Raw genomic sequence first — 25,706 nt, forward strand, 5'->3', positions numbered from 1 at the left:
AATTCATATGTCTCTAGAAACCTGTTGATGCCTTCGAAATTTTCTATTTTGTTGGAGTACAGATTTTCAAAATAGCTTCTAATTATGTTTTGTATTTCAATCCTGTCTGTTGTGATATTTCCTTGTTCATTCCGAATTTTAGTGATTTGGGTTTTCTCTCGTCTTCTCTTTGTTAGTGTGGCTAAAGGTTTATCAATTTTGTTTATTTTTTCGAAGAACCAACTATTTATTTTGTCAATTTTTTGTATTGTTTCTTTTGTTTCAATTTCATTGATTTCAGCTCTGAGTTTAACTATTTCCTGTCTTCTACTACTTTTGGTGCTGGTCTGTTCTTCTTTTTCTAGGGCTTTGAGCTGTAGTGTTAGGTCGTTTATTTGTTGAGTTTTACTTCTTTTATTAAATGCGCTCCATGAAATAAATTTCCCTCTAAGTACTGCTTTCATCGTGTCCCAGAGATTTTGATATGTTTCTTTGTTCTCATTTACCTCTAAGAATTTTTTAATTTCCTTCCTAATATCTTCTGTTATCCATTCATCATATAATAGCATATTGTTTAATCTCCAGATGTTGGAATAGTTTCTGTGTTTTACTCTTTCGTTTATTTCTAACTTCAATCCATTATGATCTGATAGAATACATGCTAGTGTCTCTATCTTCTTGTATTTGCTAACATTAGCTTTATGGCATAATATATGGTCTATTTTAGAGAAGGTTCCATGTGCTGCTGAGAAGAAAGTGTATTCGCTCTTGGTTGGATGGTATATTCTATAAATGTCCGTTAAGTCTAAATTATTGATTGTGTTATTGAGATCTATGGTGTCTTTGTTCAATTTTTGTCTGGAAGATCTGTCCAGTGGTGAGAGAGGCGTGTTAAAATCACCTAGTATTATTGTGTTATGGTCTATTTGGTTTCTGAAATTGAGAAGGATTTGTTTGACATACATGGATGAGCCACTGTTTGGGGCATAGATGTTTACGATTGTTATATCTTGCTGATTTATGCTTCCCTTAAGCAGTATGAAATGACCTTCTTTATCCCTTCTGACTAACTTTGGCTTGAAGTCCACATTGTCTGAAATGAGGATGGATACTCCAGCTTTTTTGCTGAGTCCATGTGCATGGTATGTTTTTCCCCATCCTTTCACCTTTAGTCTATGGGTATCTTTTTCTATGAGGTGAGTCTCTTGTAGGCAACATATTGTTGGATCTTTCTTTTTAATCCAATCTGCCAGTCTATGTCTTTTGATTGATGAATTCAGGCCATTAACGTTCAGGGTTATTATTGAGATATGATTTGGTTTCCCGGTCATTTGGTTCATTTTTTAAATTTTATTTATTTATTTGTTTGACACAACTTGGTTCCTCCTTTATTTGACAATTCCTTTAGCATAATTCCTTTGCTGATTTGCTTCTTTGTTTTTCATCTCTTCCTCATGGAATATTTTGCTGAGAATGTTCTGTAATGCTGGCTTTCTTTTTGTAAATTCTTTTAGCTTTTGTTTATCATGGAAGGATTTTATTTCATCGTCAAATTTGAAGGTAAGTTTTGCTGGGTATAAGATTCTTGGTTGGCATCCATTTTCTTTCAGGGCTTGAAAAATGTTGTTCCAGGACCTTCTAGCTTTTAGGGTCTGGATTGAAAAATCTGCTGATAGCCGTATTGGTTTCCCCCTGTATGTAGTTTGGTTCTTTTCTCTCACAGCCTTTAAAATTCTGTCTTTATTTTGTATGTTAGGTATTTTCATTGTGGTTTAACTCTTGAGTATAAAGAATAGTATAAACAAAAATTTCAAAGAAATGATATAATTTTTAGATGAGTATTTAAAACATATTCCTTATAGATGTGCTACAAAAATATTCTAAATGTACACAACCCAGAAGTCCTCTTTTTATGTCATCTAATAATTTTTATGTATACCACTTAGGTGAAAGCATAAGGAAGGTAATGGCTCTAGCAATTGAAAAACAAGGCAAAGAGGGAAAAAAGTAAAACAAGATATCCTAAAGGAAAGAACGGATAAGGTAGAAAGTTTGTTAAAGAGATGAAAGTTAAAAGGGAAGCCAGGAAAATAAGACCAGGAAAATAAGCCAGGAAAATAAGAGGTTGAGGGAAATGAGGAGTTATATAAGGAGAAAGTCGTGATATGATTTCCTCCAATTTAGAAGATGTTTTCTCTAGTTATAAAACATCGTTCTACACATATCTGGTTAGAGGCAGATTCTTACCTGAACCTAGTAAGGCTTATCTTGTTTTTCTTTAGAAAATTGTTCTTCTCTCATAACTTCTACCAACACTTCATCTGTGTTCCTTACTTTTTTTACTTCACAGAAATTTTGGCACACGTAAGTGCAAAGGCAGAAGTCAGAGGTAAGTATTGATTTTACTCTGGGACCATTTTTTTCACCCCTCAAAGACCATTAATGAGATATGAACTTGTTAGAAAACAAATGTTTCATGAATTCACACACATTCAGGATTTATATACTTCTGCCATGACATTTTGAAACAACTATCACTTTTTCTTTCTCCCATGTGGCTTAGAGTTGCAAAGTTTATTATCAAACTATATCTAGGTTTCATTAATCATCTGTACCTAGATTTCCAGTGACCAGCATCTGGTACCAGCTAAGCCAGAAATTTAAATACCTTTTCCCTTAAGATAACTTATAACATGATAACTTTCATGATTTATAAATCTGTACCTAACCTCAGCCCATTATCTTCCATTGGAGTAGATTTAGATTTAGGACAAAATTGGAGAGTAAAATCCCTTATTTCCCTTAGGAAATATTCTCTATTACTAATATTGGGTTGAGTTAGTAGCAGTATAGTATTCAAAAAAGGGCATGTAAAAGAAAACTACTTCTCTTGGTTTCCTATTTTCCCCGCTCCTGTCACTCAGTACCAAATGTGGGATCAGGATAACAATCATACTATATGAAAGAGTATAAATTTCTGTTTGATCTTATAACCAAGTTTAATTCCATACAGAATTGAAGAACTTTAAAATCAATTTCAGTTTTTGTTATAAATTACCTTTTTTTCTTACTTCCCTCAATTCTTCAGCTACCACACACAGGAATAAAATTACTCAAAGGTATTCTAATCAAGTGGACAGACCTAAAATAAAAGTTAAGAGGACAACGGGCAGAAGGAGGATGGAGGAGAAAGAGGAGCAGGAAAAGGAAGAGGGGCAGGAGGAGGGGGAAAACAAAAACAAAAAATCGTGCTCTGAGAAAAATCGAGGCATCTGAGAGCCCGTCCTCTTATAAAAGGCTTGAATAGGCTTATGTAACATAGCATATTAGAAATTTGGGTAAGAAAGAAACATCATTTGAAAAAGTAGAGTTTCTATAAACACTAAGAAACCTTAATATTTAAAACCTTGAATCATCCCATAAATGTATATTTCAGTAGAGTTTTATAAGGAGAGCTCATGCAAAAAGCAAAAGTTGCAATTTTACGTGGGCAATTCATTATCCTTGTCCATCTTCAATATCAAAGAAATGGTCTTTGTCTTTATATAATATGACCCATTGATTTGCTGTTAACACCAAAATGATTCTGTTACTCTCTCTAACTGGATCATTTAAGGAGGCAAACAGACCTGCCATGGTCCTGGTTCTCCCTGCAAGATGAAGAGGGACCTACAAAATATCTCCTACTTCCATTCTCTTCGGTCAGTAAAGTACATCCACTGGACTACATTCCTGTACTCCCTGTCTAGTTCACCATGGTGCAGCATGGAATGAGTCTGCCCACCTTCCCCATTCGACTGTCAGTAAAAGAATATAGGTACTCATTTCTTCATTTAGAACAGTGATCTTCATGAAATTTTAATTTTGTTCCATTTGAGATGATGCATAGCACTGATTTTTACAGGATTGGCAAAATGAGAATAATTCATGAAGCTCCACAGTAGGTACATGGATAAGAACAATATTCTCCTTTGTTTAATATTTGAAAGTTCTGACAAAAAAAACTTAAAAAGCAACTTGTTTACATTTTATCAATAGAGTGGCTTTTCCAGAAGAAAGTCAGTGAATACACTCTTCAAATGGACTTAGCTGCAGGGCACAGAGCAGACTGATGCCATATTCTTCACCTGAAGTCCCATCTTCATTGTATCCCAAGATGTTTCAGTTGACTCTTATAGAGCTAAAAATTCAATGGATATGGAACAGCACAAAAGGTCTGATTTTTAAGCTTTTCTTTAAAATTATGGTATGTTCGTATATTGCAGGGCTGAAGGAAAGAGCATTATAGTTTTACTACCAAAACAAAGACAGAATTAGCATTGAGTAGATAATTTTTAAACACAGCTTGTAATATTATAAAAGTAGTAATCCATATTGTCTTTCCTTCGAAACTATATAGTATACCTAACGAAGTTGACAAGGTGAAATACAAAAAGTTGTTGCCTTTCCAAAACTGGAAATCTATATGATTTGGTGAGACTCAGTCCTTAATTACATCATGAATTGCATTTCTCTCTCTTTTTTTTTTTTTTCCTGTGGTGCTGAGGATTGAACCCAAGGCCTTATGCTTACAAGGCAAGCACTCTACCCACTGAGCTATAACCCCAGCCCCATGAACTGCATTTCTCCTTGCAAACTGTAAATACCAATTTGCTGCTAAAGGAATAGATTTTTTGTCCTCATCACAAAAGAAAATTGATGGTTGGTGAGGTACTATATGAATTAATTTGATGGAATTTTTCTTCAGTGTAGAAGCAGATCAGAACATCACGTTGTATCCCATAAGTATATATAATATTTGTCCATTAAAATTTAAAAATAAAATATTCCATAAAATTAAAAAATAATTTCCTTATGATTTTTTTACTCGTTTTACAAATAATTATCATGTATATATAGCTTCTAATCAGCTGATTAAGGAAAAAAATCATAGTTTGTTAAGACTGAGCAGAACTAAATTTCTGAGAGTGACTAGTTCTTTCATCTCTAGTAGAGTGACCTGAGAAGGAATAATCTACCACAGACAGACAGGAAGAAGAAGAAACCAGCTAAGCTTTTAAACAACTTTTAAAGGTTGCATGTGGACTGGCATAATGTATTCCTGCCAACTCTTTGTCACCAGCCTCCAAGGATGAGTGGCAGGGAGCAGGGTGTAGGACGCTAAAGGGATCAGCCCAAAAGAGCTGGGAGTAATCCCTTGAAGGACACCAGGTCATCACTGAGCCTAAGGCAGTGGGTTCCCCAGGACACAGGACAAAGCAGGGAAGAATCTCCTGGGGCACAGGAAACCTGAAACACTTGGACTGTTGGGGAAGAGGGGTGAGCTTTACAAGGAGCCCTTAAGCTGGCCCATTGTGGGAAAAGCTGCTTATGAAGGACAGTAGTGAGGTACAGATAACCACATGTCTGAGAGGCAGTGAAAGAAACTCCCTGGAATGGTAAAGTGGTCTCTGTCTTTGATACCCAATGTCTGGTCCACGGACAACAGTATGAGCATTGTTTGAAATGTGGGACCTTGGCTCTCACCCTCGACCCCAATCATTATTAATCAATTGAAATTAATTAATGATATCAGTTTTTATTTCAACAAAACCCCTGGGTGACTTGCATACACATTAAACTTTGGTTAGTATGGTCTTTTAAGGTTCATTCTTATTTTTAAAATTCTACCTTAATAAAAAGTACAATCAGGTGCTGCACATTCTAAGCAGGAGAATCTCCATGTTGCTAGAAAAATCAAAGAAAACTTCATTGAGGAATCCAAAGTTGAGTTGGTCCTTAAGGACTGGAGGGGAGAGATGGTCATGTCAAGAGATAACATAAATGAAGGCAGTGAGGCAGACACAGTGATACTGAGCAGCCTATCAGGAACAGATGGTTTGGAGTTGGCCTGGTAGTGGGTAGGGAGGTTTGCTAGGGCTATTATTGTAAGTCCTGACTCTTACTTTTCCAAAAGAAATAGGTGACACATGTTGCTCCAAGGAACATAATCAGATGCTGGACAGAATGGTCCGAGTTCTGTAACAGAGGCTCAAGGGCAGTGTTGTGGTAGCAAAAGGAAGCATTCTCACTTGGAGGTTTGGAGAAGGCTTTGTGAAAGGAGTGGAATTAGAGCTGAGCTTTGAAGGTATAGTGGGACAAGGGTATTCCAAGTTGAGATGACAACTTGAATAGCATTGGGGAAGAATGAGTGCAGCTTGCTGGAACACAAGGAAAATCAGAAGAGTGAAATGGATGTGCACTTCGGAGAGCTGACAGCTTGGTAGATGAGGCAGTGATGGCATTAATAAAATATAGGGGGAGGATCAGGATTGGGGGTAAAGGTAGAGTTCAGTTTAAAACATCCCAAATATACCCCCTCCCCTGCCTAGCTCCCAAGACTCCCCTCCCCTCCCTTCATAGAACTTCACTATAAGGGTGAGGTTTATTAGATGAATATATCTCACTTGCCATTGCCACATCCATGGTCTCTGGTGCTGTGCATGCTATTCAACATACATACAAAAGGGATATACAAACCAAAAGTCAACTCCGGTGCTGATGAGAGTGATGCCATTATCGTGGCATTTAAATTTGAAAATTAATTTCTCTACTTCGAGAAATGCAAAAGCTATGGCAATGCCTTCATCCCACAAACAATCTGGAATGACTTACCAGTTATGCCTGTGAACAAACCCTGTGTTCAGTTATGTTAGTCTCAAGTGCAAATAAAATTGGATAATTAGCCATATATTGTCATGTGAAGTAAGAAAAATAAATAGACACATGGTCTCTTAGGCAATCTACCAGCTGAGAAGATAAGTCTAATTCCAAAACTCCAAAGTTGTGAGAGCATCCTGATGAAGGCTGCAGAAAGAAGCTGCAGACTGAAGCGGACAGGGAAGTAGTGGTTTTTGCAGGAGCCTATTCCTACACAAGTCCAGTAGTTTCTAATTTACAGGAAACCACCTCTACATTTCAGTAAAGGAGACACTGGCATATTGAATCATCACACCCAATGCCTCACTCCTTTCCTGTGTAGAATTAATCGTCCAGTCCTTTGCTGCACCACTTTGCCATTCCTCCAAGCATTTCTCTGACTTGCTGACAATGAGCTTGGTCAAATGGCTTCATTTTGTCAATGGGATGTAGAGGAAGTGACAATGGGTCTGTCCTGGCTGAGGCCTTAAGAGACATCCTAGTTTCACTCTTTCACTCTCATGAGCCTCTACATTCATCATGGGAATGTGTCCCAAGAAGCCACTGGGCAAGGAAAATAAGAGATACACGTGACGGGCCTGATCCAGACTCACCAACGGGAGTAGAGCTTCTCAGCTGACTTGCAGACCCCTAAACATGAAAACTGTGAGGTTGTGATGAAAAATCAAAGCTAATGCCAACTGAAAGAATCATATGGTTAGTGAGTTTAGCAAATTATGAGCAACTAGCATGCTCTAGCAAGATAAAATATACCAAAATTTGAATCAGAGGGGCCAGACCAATCTGGGTGAAATTCAGCTTATTGAGAGCAAATGGGAATAAATTTTAATAGTAATTTAATAGTAATTAATAGTATAATGTGAAAGCTGTTCTGTGAGCTATTAAAAAACTGATTTTTATTTTGACATTCATATTGCATTTTGAGGAATGCAAGCATTGTGAATTATCTCGTGTTATCTTTAAATCCAGGTGAAATTTTCCCAAGATTACTCATCAGGCATGGTAGACCAAATAACATGCATCTCTGTGTTCATAGGATAGCAGAGAAACATTAGGAATAAAGTAAAATTCTCAGTTAAGATCTGAAAAGCTCATTTAATAATAATAAAACCTTTGCATATAATAAATATAATAGTAAGAACGGTATAGCACCTATAGCTGTGTAACCACAACTATAGAAAGACGAGGGTTTATTACCCGACTTTTAATTAATTAATTAATTTGGTGCCAAGGATTGAATCCAGGGGTACTTATCTACTGAGAAACCTCCCCAGCCCTTTTTTCATATTTTATTTAGAGTCAGGGTCTTGCTAAGTTGCTTAGGGCCTCACTAAGTTGCTAAGGCTGGCCTTGAACTCAAAATCCTCCTGCCTCAGCCTCCTGAGCCACACAGATGAGAGGCATGCAACATGAGGCCTGGCATTAACTGTCTTTTTATCTCTTAAGTGTATTGTTAGTCATACACTGGCCAACTTGGTAACCCCTGGTTATGTATATACTCAGCATATTTATTACCAATTTAAGAATTATAATAGTTGGAACATTTCGCATGGCCCCCTCCCCCTGACTCCTCTGAAATACACACACACACAACCTAATTAAGTAGCTTCATTGTTTTCTCTACATAGGAAACCGCTTGTGCTTATTTCATTCCACTGTGGGTTCATAGAAAAAAATTCTCACATTATAAAGCAGCAGGTTTAATAGAACCAAGTTTTGAATCCTGGGTGAAAGTCCAGAGAAAAATAGTAATCAATTATAACCAGTGGCCAATCCAATATTAAAATTAGTTGAAAGAAATCCATTTATTTGGTCAGAGCCACCCAGAATGGCCCACAGCAAATCTTGGATCTACCTCAAAAACAGCAATAACAACAAAAAAATAAACAAACCTTTCCTCGAATAGAATTAAGATTAGATTGTACCTGCTATAATTGTCAGATTATCTCCCTGATTTTACTTGTACAAGTGGAATTTGGCTACCAAATACCTAAGAGGTGTTTTGTTTCATTTTTGGCAACAAAATAGAAACGGAATAAGATTTGTGTTGTCTGAAGGAAACTTGTAAATTCTAATTCTAACTCGCTGAGGGTAAGTATTTAGAGAAGAAAAAGCAATAGACCTGGGCAGTAGATGTGAGTTTGAGCTTAAGCGCCACCGTGGGCATTAGGACAGGCAATACCTACCTTCTTTGGGTCGCTGTGAGAATGAAATGAGAAATGTGCCTTTGGGCACAGAACACAGTACACCAGAAATTCAGTCAATAGCAGCCATGATAATAGAGGCAACTGCCACTGGAAAGAGTTTGAACTTGTTCCATTTGGGTCCCTGATTCCTAATCAAGATTCAGTAACTTTAATTGTGAGTGACAGAAAAGAAAGGTTCCTGTCCACAGCTTTATTAAATTTATATTTGCTTGTTATAAAAACGTCCCAGTTATTCAAAAGATTTAGGGACAGTTGGCTTCTTGTTTCTGGGAGAGCCTTTCTTCCTGCATCAGCTCAACAGTCAGTCCCCAATCCAGAGATGGGCAGTTAGTTTGGTAATAGGTGAGAATAAGACATCACCACTCAGTCCCACTCAACAATCCTTAAAGGAAGGAGGCACGGGGTCTCTTCATGTCTCCACGATAAGGCCCATAGCTACTTCTTTCACGAAATATTCCATGGAATAAGTACATGAAGCCCAAATTTGGGAGACAGGTGGTAACAACACTTTCTGCTGGGTTCCTGGTACGTTTTGATATGTAAATACTTTGACAGGGCAAAAGCATGCCACTCCATTCTGATACCACCCTATCTCAAAATGAGACCTCTAGACAATAACATTTGGCCTACCTTTAACGTTCCAGCAGTCCTCTTTGTGGTGCAGTTGGTTAACACATTGAGCTGCTGGCTGAGGGGTGTGTGGTTTGAGTCCACCCAGGGATGGTCTTGCCTCTGCAACTTCTTGGTGATGAAATGTTATTTAACTAATAGTGGTGGTAATTGCACAACATTGTAAATGTTCTGAATGCCACCGAACTGCACTGAGCTGAGTGTTAAGATGGTGAACCTTATGCTATATGTATTTTAACATAGTGAGCACAAACTCCAAAGATGCATTGGAGGGTGCACTTTCCTGACCCTGAGTTGTAACTGCATTTTTCTTCCTAGCATGTGTACACTACCTCATAGTTTGCCTTGATACATGAATGCCTATATGTACATCTGCTTTTTAAAAATCTCTCATGTGAGCATTCCCCTTGATAGCATTTGACATCATCCAGGAATATGTGACAAATTCACATCTCTATGTCAAGTGGATTGGGGATTGAGAATTTTATTAACTGCATGGGCACACAGATTCCCTTGAAAAACTCTTTGGTCTCAGCACGTATTTGCTTACTTTAGAAAATTCACCTGGCCCAAGGGGCAGACTGAGAATGGGATAAATGTCTGCTCTCCCCAAAGGCACTGTATGGCTTTCTTAATGATTGGGAAGCAGCGGGGAGAGAGGGATCCTTAAAAACTAGGACTGAACCAGTTCCTGAGAGTCTTCTTTTAGCCACTCCACTGCCCAGCACAGGACTCAGGACTCTCAGTTCTTCCAGACAAAGTCAATATTGTTCTTTCATAAAGCACAAATCACGAAAGGTGGCAGGTCTTAAAGACCTGCACAAGCACAGAGTACAAAGGAGGAATGGGGTGGGTGGGAAAGACTCACAAAAGATGGCATCTGTCGGGAAGTTCTCAAGGCAGAGGGTGGTGATTAGCTGCCAAGGAAATACCTCAGCAAAAGCCAAGGAAGCATCATGCTGGTCAAGACTCACCCTGGCAAGCACTGAAGGAGGAGGATGTACATCGTACACGGCTGCTTGGAGGAAAGTTCTCCTGGGGGAAGTTTTTTTCTGAGTTCACCAAGCAGATTTCAGGTTCTGCTGCTATACCATTTCTTTCCAGAAATATGAAGGTTTCTTAAAGAAAAACAAGGCTGTGATGATCGAGGCAGCTAAGATGAGGGAGAAGAGGACCATAAGGAATACGTATGTGGAGTGGGAGAGAGGTGGAGAGAATGGCTGCTCAGCTGGGATCATGTTGGTCAGGTTCAGCATGTAGCCCAATGTCCACCCGGCGTTGGCGCCCCGGATCTGCAACAGTGGGGAAAATATGTTGTTTATGGTCCAAGGAGATACTTTATAAGTTTCTTCAAACCCCATCCAGGACACTGCAGCCAACATGTTGACAGCACCCCATGTAATTTTCTAAATGGATTGATTTTATATTCTATTGGGAATACGGTTGTGGGGAAAGTAGAAGTAAAGGATTTGGAGCCTCACTACTGTAGCCCCATAGTTCAGAAAGGACGTTGATACATGACTGTCCAATTCTCCTGACTGGAAGAACTTAATTCCAACAGACTTTTGGAACTCTGCATTCTTATTCTCCTGCTTAAGTGAATGTATGGGGTGGAGAAGAGGGACAAGGGGAGATGAGAGGAAGCAGGCAAAAGAGTGGGAAAATAATGAATGTCTCTGGTCTTTTACAACCTTTTACAAACCAGGAAACATCTGCTAATAACCAGGCCTTGTACATGATTCACTTAGGGAAAAACTGAACTAATCTCAGTAAATCAACCTCACCAAGCATGAGAAAGGATTCAATGATAAAACATGTTCTGATTCTCTTGTATGCCTAGGAATAATATCCAGTCACCTCAGAACTTATTGGAATATAGGGGATCTTTCAATATTAATTGTGGAAATGTTTTTATTACATCAGCTGTGCATGGCCACAGTACAAGTGCAGGAGATACAGGTAGAAGGAAAGAAGACAATTAAACCACCCACACTTCACCACTCAGAAATTGCTACACATTTTGTGGCATAGCATTCCAGTTCTATCTGAGAATTTTTTAATTACAAAGAAGTGGAGTTAAATTATATGTAGAATAATTCATTTAACGATACCTTGAGAATTGTTTCCACATCATCGTCCCTCGCACGACCTGCCTTACACAGTCTTACTCACCTCACCCAATCATTTCTAAATCCTAAAAATGGAGTAGTTAGACTCCATGATGTGCCCATTTTTAAGGCTCTTAGCACATATTGTCATAAGAGTATGGGTCCCTTCTCCCCAAAACCCTTACTAATATTGGGAATTAATAATTTGTAAAACATCCACTTCCCTGTGGGAAATGGAAACCCCATCTGACTGCATGTGTCAAGGAAGGCTCTAGAGTTAGAGGAGTTATCACCCAGGCTTTAGAAACACCAGATCATGCAGTGGAGTTCTAAGAATATAAATCAGGGCCGTCCTGTGTGTCACTCAAAAATGTGAACTAGTTTCCAGATAAACCAAATAGACTGTGATGGGATGGAAGGAAGTCTGGGATATGAAATTAAGGAAAAGTTCTGAGTTTGAATTAGCAAGGTTCATACTGAAAAGAGTATATTCATACTAGCGTCTTTGGAGCTGCTACAGCCTCTGCTTTGATGCTTTGATTTGCGTGAAATCACTGTATTTTAAAGAGGGGTGAAATGTGTTTTCCCTTAGTGGACAGGTGTTTAAAACCTCCAGCAACACTGCTCTTGGTATTTTAACCAAGCACTACACACAACTGAGGTCAGTGTTTCTCTACTCCTGATTACCTGCAGGTGGCGCTATGGCAAAGCACAGCAGTGAGGTTGCCTTAAGGCTAGGCTAAGCCTGGCTTCTAAGCAACAGCCCCATTCCCAGCCTCTCAGTCCCTTTCCTCACACAGAGCTCTCAGAATGGTCAGCACTGAAGCATCAACCAACAAGGCCTCCATTCCTACAAGAAACCATGATCATCCTTTCCAGGTTTGTGGAAAGGGAGGGATTTTGAAGTTAGCACACACAATCACTGTGACTCCTGAAATGCTGTCACATTATCCTCTCATTTTTTGTTTTAGGAGAATTAGTCACTGTTCTGTGGGCAGACAGGTACAACTGAGAAGTTGAGGTGGAGTTCCTTAGGGAGATGCCTATAGGTGGCTGATATTCCCAGCAGGACTTGACCCAGTATGGCAGCTTGAGTTAGAGGTGAAATGGCAGAACAGAACATCAGGGTCAAAACAAATCAAGTTGACTCCCTCCATTTTCAAGGCCAAAGCTTCTTTAGTAGCTAACACCCAACTTCCCCTGGATCCAACACATAGCCATAACCAACACATAGCCAAATTACCTTGCCCATGAAATGAATGTTTTCCCAGGAATTGCTCGTGAAATGATAACCATGCAGAAGGAGGGAGAGGATGTAGGTACCAGAAAAGCAGTATTCACTCAGATACTTCTCCTTTATTCCAGGAAAAGATGTCCTCACCTAGAAATGAAGCAAAATAGATATATTGTCCAATGTCACCTATCCATGTCTCTCTTCCTTATTACTAGACCTGATGGAGCAAGGAGAAAGTCCCCACCCATGTGAGCCTGAGGCCAGGATCTCCCAGTGGCTTTGGGATTGGTGCTGCTCTCCTTTAGTGGGTGCAGGAATGTTTAGTTTAGGCTTTTTAAGGAGGCTTTCTATTCCTCCATAGGGTTACGTATAATATTAATAGATGCTCCAGAAAAATAGCAGTTTCTGTGATCTAGGAGGATCAGAATGAGTTAATTTTAGTATCTTTTCCTTTTCCCATAATCTGGAGTTTTGCAGTCACATTAGCATATTAATATCTGTATAAAATATTGCATGTAAAAAATCCATTAACTTTTGTTTAATTGGAGTGTCCTATATGCTCCTGAGCAGAGGCTCTTGCTCAGTGCCCCTGTAAGCATCTTAAGAACATAACATACAGGTGGGTGCAATGGCACATGCCTTTAATCCTAACGGCTTAGGAGGCTGAGGCAGGAGGATTGGGAGTCAAAAGCCAGCCTCAGCAACTTATGGAGGCCCTAAGGAACTCAGTGAGACCCTGTCTCAAATAAAATACAGAAAGGGACTGGGAATGTGGCTCAGTGATTAAGTGTCCCTGTGTTTAAAAAAAAAAAAAAAGATAGAACAAGATAAGAATTCCAAAAATCTCTCACCACTCAGCTTAGACCCTGAATTGACAGTGTCAGCATCCTCTCGGAGCCTGTGCCAGCAACTTACCTTATTCTGTCCTTATTTAATCTTTTTAAACACATCTGATTCACATAGAGCTCTCACTCATCTTGTTGAGTCCTTGCTTTTTAATCCCACTCTCTATGAAGATATTAAGAGCTTCCTGCCACTCTTCGCCCTTATCCATCTAGCTGTTGTGACTATATAGTCAGACCCACAGTCTGCTCTGCTCTTTCCTGCCTTAATTAGAGGACACCAGGTTAGGACATCTCTTGGTCAGCATAAAATTCTGTTCGCAGTCCTATTTCTTGGCCCTTAAGATGGGCATTCCCTCCTGGAAACCACAGACAGAGAAAGAATGAACGTTTTAAACGTATATCATGTACTCAGAAACATGCCAAGTATTTTATATGTAGTACCTCTCTTTCCTGTCTTTTCCCAAATTTCTTGCACCTTCTAAAAAACATGTCATGTGTAAATCCTATCTTTTGATTGGTGCTTCCAAAGATGCGGGAAAAGCATTCTATAAAATTCAATTTCCCTTCATGATAAAAATTCTCAACAAATTAGGTACAGAAGGAATCCCAAAACAATAAATGTTATTTAAGACAAGCCCATGGCCAACATCATACTGCATGGGAAATGATTGAAAGCATTTCCTCCTAAGATCTGGAGAAAGACAAGGTAGTTCATTTTCAGCACTAATACTCTAAGTAGTACTGGAATCCTTAGCAAGAACAAGTAGGGAAGAGAGATAAATAATTAGCATACAAATTGCAAAGTAATAAATCAAATTATCTCTGTTTGCAGACATGATTTTCTGCACAGCAAAACTACTCCATTAAAAGTCTGTCAGAACTAATAAATGAAGTAACAGAACAAATTTAATTAAACAAATTTAATGTTACAGAACACAAAATCAGCATATAAATAACAGTAGCATTTTATATTCCAACATTGAATTTGGCGAAAAAGAAATAAAGAGAGAAATGTCATTCAGAAGAGCTTTCAAAAAATAATAAAATATATAGGAATAAATTTAACGAAGGAAGTTGGTTAAGATTAGAAAATATTAATGAAAGAAATGCAAGAAGACAATCAGAAATGTAAAACAGACTATGTGCATGGATGGGAAAAATTAATATTGTTAAAATATATATGTTAATATATAATATTACCTAAAATAACTACAGATTCAATGCCATCCCCATCCAAAAACTAAGGGTCATCATTACAGAAATATGAAAAAAAAAACCTTGAAATTCATATGGAATTCTCCCCACCCCCCATATACAGAACAGCCAAGCAATAATGAGAAAAACAAACTATCACTACCAACAACAACAAAAAGTTGAAGTCCTCACAATACCTGACTTCAAAATATAACTATACAAAGCTACAGTAGCCCAAACTGCATGGTGCCGGATAGGATTATCTCAAAGAATCTTCTGCATAGCAAAGGAAGCCACTAACATTAAAAAGGAAACAATGGTGGACTAGGGGACGGCTGCCTTCCTTGTCGCTCCATAACTAGGGATTCAAGTAGAGGAAATACTGTTTCTCTGTGAGTCCTAGCTGCTCACCGATTCCCTGCTGTTTACCCCATTTGTCCATTGTAATCACCGCTGTCTGCCAGCAAATGGTCTACTTTTTGAGTGCAGATTGCTCACTGACTGCCACCTATCATCTGCCATTTCCCCATCTGCCCATGTCTTGCCTGACCATCACCCGCGCCTTTCACCTACCTATTGACCACTGCCCAATGTCCACCACCCAATTGTCCGCCCGCAGACCACCAGCAGATCACCTGCTGCCTGCTGTTGCCTGGAAGTCTATTGTCACAGTACCCACAGGTTTGGTTACACATGGCTGCTGCCATTTTGGGGCAACAATCAGGGCCTGCAGGTTTGCCACCTTGGTCTGGGGACTCAGGCCAGGGCCTGGGAGTTACATTGGGGAACCTGCAGGTCTGGTTGCACCTGAGGTCTTTCTGCTTGGTGTGGTAGTGGCTGCCATCTGGCTGCCTCTTTGCAGGGTCACCCCTTTGTGTGAGCACATGCCTGGTGGTCTCTCTTCAAGTTGAAATGGCATTGAGGTATTGGGACTGCAGCAAGACAGGGTCTGGGGAAGCTGAAGCCCAGGTCCATCAGATTACAGCTAAGTTTGCATGGGCCAGTCTGGGTCTGGCAAGCCTGTGGAAAGCCAGAGACTAGGGAAAGTTCCCTGGGGGAGAGCACAAGTTGAAAGAACTGGAAAGAACTGGGCTCTCTCCAGCTCAGTGAGTCCTGAAGTACATAGGGATGAAACAGATGGGGCCAGCTACAACAGGTGGGAAGACTGTAAGAGGGTATGAGGGCATCCTGCTATCAGCTCACCCACCCAACTGGTTCAGCATCCACTGGACTGGAGCTAACATCAAACTTCAGAAGACCCCACCTATAGGTGGAGAAGAGAAGCTGCGAACATTACTGAAAGCCAAGGGAAGCAGTCGTTCAGTTTTCCATTGAGACTTTCCTCTTTTTTTTTTTTTTTCTTTTTTGCCTTCTATCTCATATCTCTACCATCCTTGAATCCAAATATTTTTCATACATTAATTGGTAGAGGTATGGGATGTCTGAATAGTATATGACAGTTTTGTTGTATATTCCTACATTTTTATTTATTTTTTTAAATCTGTACATATTTTTTTCTCACCTCCCTATCTCCCTAGATTATCTGTCTCACTTCTCTCATACTAACAGCCATCCTCTATTAAATCCTCCCTCACTCTTATTATAAAATTTTACCTTTATCTTCTCTCCCTCTCCCTCATAAACATCACATCTTACACTATTTCTGTTCCCTCACTGTCCATCATTTAAAACGGTAAACCCTTTTAGCAAACAATGTTTATGTTGTAGACAATAACTGAACACTTCATTTCAGTCTATTGTGACAAAACTGTAGAAGCCTTAAGAGGAGTCATTTGGTTTAAGGTGGTATATCATTTGCATTGGGTACTGTTAATATTGGTCTCCCCCTTAAAGGTGAGGAACTGGAAGCCTTCAGGGACACTAAAAGACTACAGGGTAGAATCTCTACTGCCTCAGCTCCATACTGGCATATGAGAAGACCCACAAACAACATAAAAAAAACAAGGGAATGAAGTGCCTGAAACAAACCAACATATTCCAACAATAGAATCGATAGAAAACACAGTAGAAGAAATGTCAGAGAAGGAGTTTGGAAAATATATAGTTAGATTTATCTTTGAAATAAAGGATGGTATTGGAGAGAAAATACAGGAAGTGAAAAATCACTTCAATATAGAGGCAGAGATCATAAAAAGGAATCAAGCAGAAATCCTCAAAATGAAGGAAACAATAAATCAAATTAAAAAGTTAATGGAAAGTATTACCAGCAGACTAGACCACTTGGAAGACAGAACCTCAGACAATGAAGACAAAATATATACTCTTGAAAATAAAGTTGACCACACAGAGAAGATGGTAAGAAACCATGAACAGAATTTCCAAGAAATATGGGACAACATGAGAAGACCAAATTTAAGATTTATTGGAATAGATGAAGGCATGCAGCTACAAACCAAAGGAATGCACAATCTTTTCGATTATATAGTATCAGAAAACTTCCCAAATCTAAAGAATGAAATGGAAAATCAAATACAAGAGGCACACAGGACCCCAAACGTACAAAATTACAGCAGATCCACACCAAGACACATTATAATGAGAATGACAGACATATAGTATAAGAATAGAATTTTAAAGGTTGTGAGAGAAAAAAATCAAATTACATATAGGGTGAAACCAATTTGGATCTCAGCTGATTTCTCAACTAGACCCTCAATGCCAGGAGATCCTGGAATAACATATATCAAGCTCTGAAAGAAAATGGATGCCAACCGAGAATTTTATATCCAGCAAAATTAAGCTTCAGATTTGAAGATGAGATAAAAAATCTTCCATGATAAACAAATGTTAAAAGAATTCACAATTAGAAAGCCTGCACTAAAGAACATTCTCAGCAAAATATTCCATGAGGAGGGAATTTAAAAACCAAGGAAAACCAGCAAAGGGAGGAACTACACTAAAAGAAAGGTCAAAGGAGAAACTAAGTCAAGTTTTAAACCAAAATGACCAGGAATACAAATCATATCTCAATAATAACCCTGAATTGTTAATGACCTAAACTCATCAATCAAAAGACATAGACTGACAGACTGGGATTTTTAAAAAAAGACCCAATAATATGCTGTCTTCAAGAGACTTACCTAGGAAAAGACATCCACAGACTGAAGGGGAAAGGTTGGGGAAAAAAAAAAAAAAAACATATCACTTACATGGACTGTGTAAACAAGCAGGGGTTTCCATTCTCATATCAGACAAAGTGGACTTAAAATCAAAGTTAGAAGGGATGAAGAAGGACATTTCATATTGCTTAAGGGAATCATACGCCAACAAGATATAACAATCGAAAATATATATGCCCCAAACAATGGAGCATCTACATACATCAGACAAACCCTTCTCAATTCCAAGATGCAAATAGACCACAACACAATAATATTGAGTGACTTTAACACACCTCTCTCACCACTGGAAGACAGATCTTCCAAACAAAAACTAAACAAACTATTGAATTAAATGAGATAATCAATGATTTAGACTTAACAGACATGTTACATCCATCATCAAGCAAATACACTTTCTTCTCAGCAGCACATGGATCCTTCTCTAAAATAGACCATATGTTATGCCACAAAGCAACTCTCAACAAATACAAAAAAATAGAAATCCTACCCTGCATTCTATTCATAATGAAATTAAATTAGAAATCAATGATAAAATAATAAATAGAAGCTATTCCAATACCTGGAGACTAAATAGCATGCTACTGAATGATGAATGGATAAAAGAAGAAGTCAAGGAGGAAATAAAAATATACTTAGAGGTAAATGAGAATACTGATACACCATATCTAAATCTCTAGGATGCAAGGAAGGCAGTGCTAAGAGGAAAGTTCATTGCATTGGGCTTATACATTAAAAGAATAAAAATTCAACAAATAAATGACCTAACATTACATCTCAAAGCCCTAGAAAAAGAAGAAAAAATCAACATCCAAAGCAACAGACGACAGGAAATAATTAAAATCCAGAGCTGAAATCAATGAAATTGAAAGAAAACAAAAAAAATTTCAAAAAATTGACAAAATGAAAAGTTGGTTCTTTGAAAAAATAAATAAAATCAATAAACCCTTAGCCACACTAACAAAGAGAAAGAGAGAAAACTCAAATTACTAAAATTCATAATGAAAAAGGAAATACCACATGGATACTACTGAAATACAGAAGATATTAGAAACTATTTTGAAAATTTATGCTCCAATAAAATAGAAAATATTGAAGACAATGACAAATTTATGGAGACATATGATCTACCCAAACTGATTCAGGAGGACATTCAAAATTTAAACAAATTAATTTCAAACAAAGAAATAGAAGATGCGATCAAAATACCAGCCAGGAAAAGCCCAGGACCAGACAGATTCTCAGCTTAGTTCTACAAGACCTTCAAAGAAAAATTAACACCAGTACCCCTCAAATTATTCCATGAACTAGAAAAGGAGGAATCCCTTCCAAATTCATTGTATGAGAGACTAGTATCACCCTTATACCAAAACCAGACAAAGACACATCAAGGAAAGAAAACTTCAGACCAATATCCCTCATGAACATAGATGCAAAAATTCTCAATAAAATTCTGGCAAATCGCATACAAAAATATATTAAAAAGAGAATGCACCATGATCAAGTGGATTTCATCCCTGGAATGCAATGTTGTTTCAACATATGGAAATCAATAAACATAATATCACATCATAGACTTAAAGACAAGAATCATATGATTAGCTCCATAGACACAGAGAAAGAATTTGACAAAATACAGTACCTCTTCATGTCCAAAACACTAGAAAAACTAGGGATAATAGGAACATACCTCAACATTGTAAAAGCTATCTTTGCTCAGCCCATGGCCAACCTCATCCTAAACAGAGAAAAATTTAAAGTACTCCCCCTAAAAACTGGAACAAGAAAGGGATGCCCTCTTTCACCACTTCTATTCAACATTGTCCTTGAAACTTTAGCCAGAGTAATTAGACCAAAGAAATTAAAGGAATACAAATAGGAAAAGAAGGACTCAAACTATCACTATTTGCCAACTACATGATTCTATATTTAGAAGATCTGAAAAATTCCACCAGAAAACTTCTAGAACTCATAAATGAATTTGGCAGAGTAGCAGAATATAAAATCAATACCCATAAATCATATGCATTTCTATACATAAGTGATGAATCCACACTCATTGAAAGATCTCTACAATGAAAACTACAGAACACTAAAGAAAGAAATTAAAGATGACCTTAGAAGATGTAAAAATCCCTCACATTCTTGGATTGGCAGAATTGATATTGTCAAAATGGCCATACTACCAAAAGTGTTATACAGATTCAATGCAATTCCTATTAAAATCCCAATGACATTCTTCATAGAAATAGAAAAAGCAATCATGAAATTCATTTGGAGAAATAAGAGACCCAGAATAGCGAAGGCAATCCTTAGCAAGAGTGAAGCAGGAGGCAACATAATACCAGACCTCAAATTATATTACAGAGCAATAGTAACAAAAACAGCATGATATTGGCACCAAAATAGACATGTAGACCAATGGTACAAAATAGAAGACACAGAGACAAACCCACATAAATACGATTATCTCATACTAGACGAAGGTGCCAGAAACATGTTGCAGAAAAGATAGCCTATTCAACAAATGGTGCTGGGAAAACAGGAAATTCACATGTAACAAAATAAAATTAAACTGCTATCTCTCACCCTGCACAAAAATTAACTCAAAGCAGATCAAAGACTTAGGCACTAAAACAGAGACCCTGTGCCTAATAGAAGAAAAAGTAGGCCCAAATCTTCATCATATCAGCTTAGGACCTGACTTCCTTAACAAGACGCCTAAAGCACAAGTAAAATTAAGAATCACTAAATGGGATGGATTCAGACTAAAGCTTCTTGTCCGCAAAGGAAACAATCAACAATTTGAAAAGAGAGCCTACAGAATGGGAAAAAATCTTTACCACACTCATCTCAGATAGAGCACCAATCTCCAAGATATATAAAGAACTCAAAAAACTTAACACCAAAAAAAAAAAAAAAAACCCCAATCAATAAATGGGCTAAGTAACTGAACAAACACTTCACAGAAGAAGAAATACAAACTATCAACAAACATGAAAAAATGTTCATCATTTCTTGCAATTAGAGAAATGCAAATCAAAACTGCTCTAAGACTTCATCTCACTCCAGTTGGAATGGCAATTACCAAAATTACAAGCAATAATAAGTGTTGGCGAGGATGGGGGGAAAAAGGTACACTCATTCATTGTTGGTGGGACTGCAGATTGGTGCAACCACTTTGGAAAGCAGAACGGAGATTCCTAAGAAAACTTAGAATGGAACCACCATTTGACCCAGCTATCCCACTCCTCAGGACTTAAAATCAGCATACTACAGTGACACAGCCACATCAATGTTTATAGCAGCTCAACTCACAATAGCTGAACCATGGAACCAACCCTTCAACAGAAGAATCCATAAACAAAATGTGGTACATATACACAATGGAATATTACTTAGCCTTAAAGAAGAATGAAATTATGTTATTTGCAGGTAAATGGATGGAACTGGAGAAGATCATACTAAGTAAAATAAGCCAATCCCAAATAACCAAAGGCCAAATGTTTCCTCTGATAAGTGGATGCTGATCCACAGTGGGGGGGTGGGTAGAGAAGAATGAAGGAACTTTGAATTGTATGGAGGGGAGTGAGGGAGAGGTGAGGCAAGTGGGGATGGGAAGGATGGTACCCTATATGCATGTATGAAAAATTAAATAAATAAAGTCAGTAAGGCCCAGTAAAAAGAAAACAATAGTATAAATTATTTATAAATTATTAATCTGACAAGGGGTTAATATGCAGAATATACAAGGATCTCAAACAGCAAAAAGTCCCAAAAAAATCAATCTAAAAAATTAGTAAATGACCTGAATCCTTAAAGGAAAACATCGAAGGGCCAACATGTGTATGAAAAAATGCTCAATTTTCTAACAAGGGAAATGCAAATCAATACCACAATGAGATATCATTTCACTCCAGTTTTAATGACTATTATCAAAAAGACAAAAAATAAATAATGGTGAAGATGCAAAAGAAGGGGAAGTTTTATGGACTATTAGTGGAAATATAAATTAGTTCAGTTATTATGGAAAACAGTATGGAGTGTGTTTAGAAAATTAAAATTTGAATTATCATATGGTGTAGCAATATCACACCTGAGAAAATATCCACAGGGAATGAAATCATTACATCCAAGAGATACCTATAGTACTCCTATTTTTAAAAAATATTTTTTAGATGCAGATAAATGCAATATCTTTATTTACTTTTATGTGATGCTGATGATTTAACCCAGAGCCTCACATGTGCTAGGCAAGCATTCTATAACTGATCTACAGTCCAGCCCTGTAGTACTCCTATTATGGTTAGATATGAGGTGTCCCCCAAAAGCTCATGTATAAGACAATGCAAGAAAGTTTAGAGTCAAATGATTGAGTTATGAGAGTTTCAGCTTAATCAGTGCATTAATCACTGATATGAATTAACTGGGTAGTAACTACAGGCAGGTGGAGAGTGGTTGAGGGACGTGGATCACTGGGGGCATGCCTTTGGAACTTATATGTTGTCCCTGGTGAGTAGAGCTCTCTCTGCTTCTTGGTGCCACGTCCAGACCTACTTTTCTCCCCCATGCCCTCTGCCATGATGTTCTGCTTTGCCTTAGGCCAAAAGATATTGAGTCAAATAGCCCTGAACTGAACCTCTAATACCATGTGCCCCAAAATAAAATTTTCCTCCTTTATGTTGTTCTTGTCAGGTCTTTTGGTCTCAGCAACAGAGATGCTAACTAAAACAGAAATTGGTACTGGGAAGTGGGGTCATTGCTTTGACTATCCTGATCATTTCGTGCAGGGGTTTTTGGAACTCTTTGAAAAGTTTAGAGATGGAAGCTGGAAATGTGTTAGCTGTAAGTAAACTTGATGGGTGATTCTGGTGGGAGTTCAGAAGACCAAAATGCAAATGGACAGTAAAGACTGAGCTCATGAGATTTTAGAGGAGAAGTAGAACTTCATTGGAAATTGGACTGGAGGCCATTCATGTTACATTGTGGCAAAGATGTTCTCTACATTCTGCCCATATCCTGAGACTTTCCGGTGTCACTGAATTTAAATGTGAAGAGCTAATGACTCTGGTAGAGGAAATTTCAAAGGAGCACAGCATTCAGGCAGTGGCATGGATATTGCTAGAGGCTTTTAGTCAATTTTAACATGATAATCAGGAGCAGAAAGCAGAGCAGGAAGATTTGAAGATCTGCAGTTTGGTGAGAAAAAGGTGACTCAAACTCTGGCTAAGGAAGGTGTGGTTGTTAAAGAGATTTCAGCCACAAAAGAAAAGGTGAATATTTTAACCAGTGACATAGAAAAGATGGCTCGAGAGCATCTCAGACAATGGCAAGACCACACCCATCTCAGGGTGTAAAATTAAAAATTCCTTTGTGAAGAGACTGAGGCACCTTGTTTGCACAGGGGCACCTAGGAAGATGTTTCACTATATTCAGCAATGCAGGTACTCAGAGGCTGCTGTGGCCATGGTCCCAGTGTGATGGGTTGACAGATCTGGCTCCATGAGAATGTTACAGGCCAGACTCTAAGGGAAATGACTAAACAGACTCCATTGTGCTCTGAGACTCCATGTTATGTAGGAAATAATAATATTCCCATGGGAATACCCCGCCTCTGTACCCATCATCAGTTAAACATCAGTGTGACATGTTTAACAATACAGAATGATAATTCCTATGTGAAGAAAAATTGCTCTCTTTTGATCCCTATTGCTCCTAAACAATGTACCATGTGAACAGTGATTGTGCAGATGTTAGCAACCATTCTTTAGTTTGTACCTAGGTAAGGGTCATTTTGACCCACACACCCCTCTGTTGATGATCTCATGTTGTTAATGTGTAATTTTGAATCATAGCAACAGACATTTATGATTAATGTAATTTTTGGTATAAGAACCCCTACAACCCTGTGGTCAGGGCTGTTCTCCCAATAGCCATTTTTTGGGGCATTGTGTGAGACAGTCAGCCAGCCGGCTTAATAAAGACTCTCAAATTTGGACTTCTCAGTGGTGATTGGTCTGTTATGAAGTTGCACCCCATAACACCAGGAGGCATGGCTACTGTTTGAGATTGTAACAGTGCATCAACCACATGGTGTGAGTTCTGCAGAAGTGTAGGATGCTGGAGTTAGGGGTCATGAAGGCTTCCACTAAGATGTCAATGGATAGTTTGGGAAACCAGACAAAGCACAGCAGGGTCAGATTCCCTGTGGGTAACCTCTGAAAGGGCAATGAAGATACAAGATGGAAGCCAAAGCTGCATTCCAGACCCCCAAGAACATGGGAAGTCTGCCTAGTAAAACTATAGGAATTGAACAACGAACCAAGAAAGAAGCCATGCGGGCTGCAACCAGCAGGGCCATAGAGGTAGAGCTACACAATCTCTTTAGAGAGAATATCATAATGCAATGTACCTCATGCTGGACATGAAGATAAAGGACCTGTTTGCCCAGCTGGATTTTAGTCTTGCTTTGGTCCCATTCCTTCATTCTATGTGCCAACTTCTCTCTTGTGGAATGGAAATGTTTACTCTGCCTTAATATACTGGATATATGTAACTTACTTTTGACTTTTACAAATATCTAAGAGTTTACTTTAGTCTCAGAGGAGACTTTGAATATGAATTTTTGGACAATGCTGGAAATATTAAGACTATGGAGACTCTTGGAAATGAACTAAATGTATTTCACATTGTGAAATGGCCTTGAGGTTTGGAGTCCAGGGGTAAAACACTGTAGTTTAGATATGAGGTGTCCCCCCAAAGATCAAAGCTTAGGTGCCAGTGCAAGAAAGTTTAGAGGTAAAATGATTGGATTGTGACAGCCTTAACATAATCAGTGCCCTAATCCAGAATGGATTAACTGGGTGGTAACTGTAGACAGATAGATGTAGCTAGAGGAGGTAGGTCAGTGGGGTGTGACCTTGGGGTATATATTTTTTCCTGGTGAGCAGAACTCACTCTCTCTGCTTCTTTGAGGTCATGCCATTAGTTGCTTTCCCCTAACACACACTTCTACCATAATGTTCTATTTTACCTTGGGCCCAAAGCAATGGAGCCAGCTGTCTTTGGACTTTGATCTCTGACACTGTGAGCCCTGAATAAACTTTTCTCCCTCCAAATTGTTCTTGTCATGTCTTTTGGTCACAGCAACAAATAACCTGACTAAAACAACTCCCAAGTTTCTTGCAGGACTACTCACGATAGCCAGGATATGGAATCAACCAAAGCATCTATAAACTGATAAAAGGATAAAGAATATGTGATGTGATGTGTGTGTGTGTGTGTGTGTGTGTATACAATTGGATATTACTCAGTCAAAAAAAAAAAAGAATGAAATCCTATCACAGCAATATGGATGAAAATTGAAGATATTATGTAAAGAGAAATAAGTCAGGTAAAGAAAAACAAATACCACATGTTCTTACCCATTTGTGGAAATTAAAAAAAAAAAAAACTATCACATAGAAAAAGAGAATGGAATAGTAGTCCCTGGAGGCTGGAAATAGTAGGTGTAGGGTGGACAGAGAGAGCTTAGATTTGGGGCTTCAAAACAGATAGGAGCAATTAGTTCTGGTGTTCCATAGCTAATAGGGTAACTAGTTTAAAATAATGTATGAGACATTTCAAAATAACAAGAAAAAAATATAAAGGTTTCTGGCACATAGAAATGA

At 38.2% G+C, this 25,706-nt stretch overlaps 1 protein-coding gene across 2 annotated transcripts in view; it reads right to left on the reverse strand.

Annotated features, from left to right (window-relative positions):
* Window positions 1-7,873: 7,873 nt before the first annotated feature.
* Window positions 7,874-25,706, reverse strand: part of LOC306658770 (ectonucleoside triphosphate diphosphohydrolase 1-like) — a 102,453-nt gene continuing 84,620 nt past the window's right edge. For both annotated transcript variants that reach the window (XM_079136051.1, XM_079136052.1), the window contains 2 exons: window positions 12,867-13,004; window positions 7,874-10,807 (listed from right to left, as the gene is read on the reverse strand). In XM_079136051.1, coding sequence (XP_078992177.1) covers window positions 10,601-10,807; window positions 12,867-13,004 — 345 coding nt within the window. In that variant the 3' untranslated portion in view covers window positions 7,874-10,600. The remainder of the gene's footprint in view (window positions 10,808-12,866; window positions 13,005-25,706) is intronic.

The sequence above is a fragment of the Sciurus vulgaris genome, assembly GCF_902686455.1.
Source record: "Sciurus vulgaris genome assembly, chromosome: 4".
Classification (NCBI taxonomy): domain Eukaryota; kingdom Metazoa; phylum Chordata; class Mammalia; order Rodentia; family Sciuridae; genus Sciurus; species Sciurus vulgaris.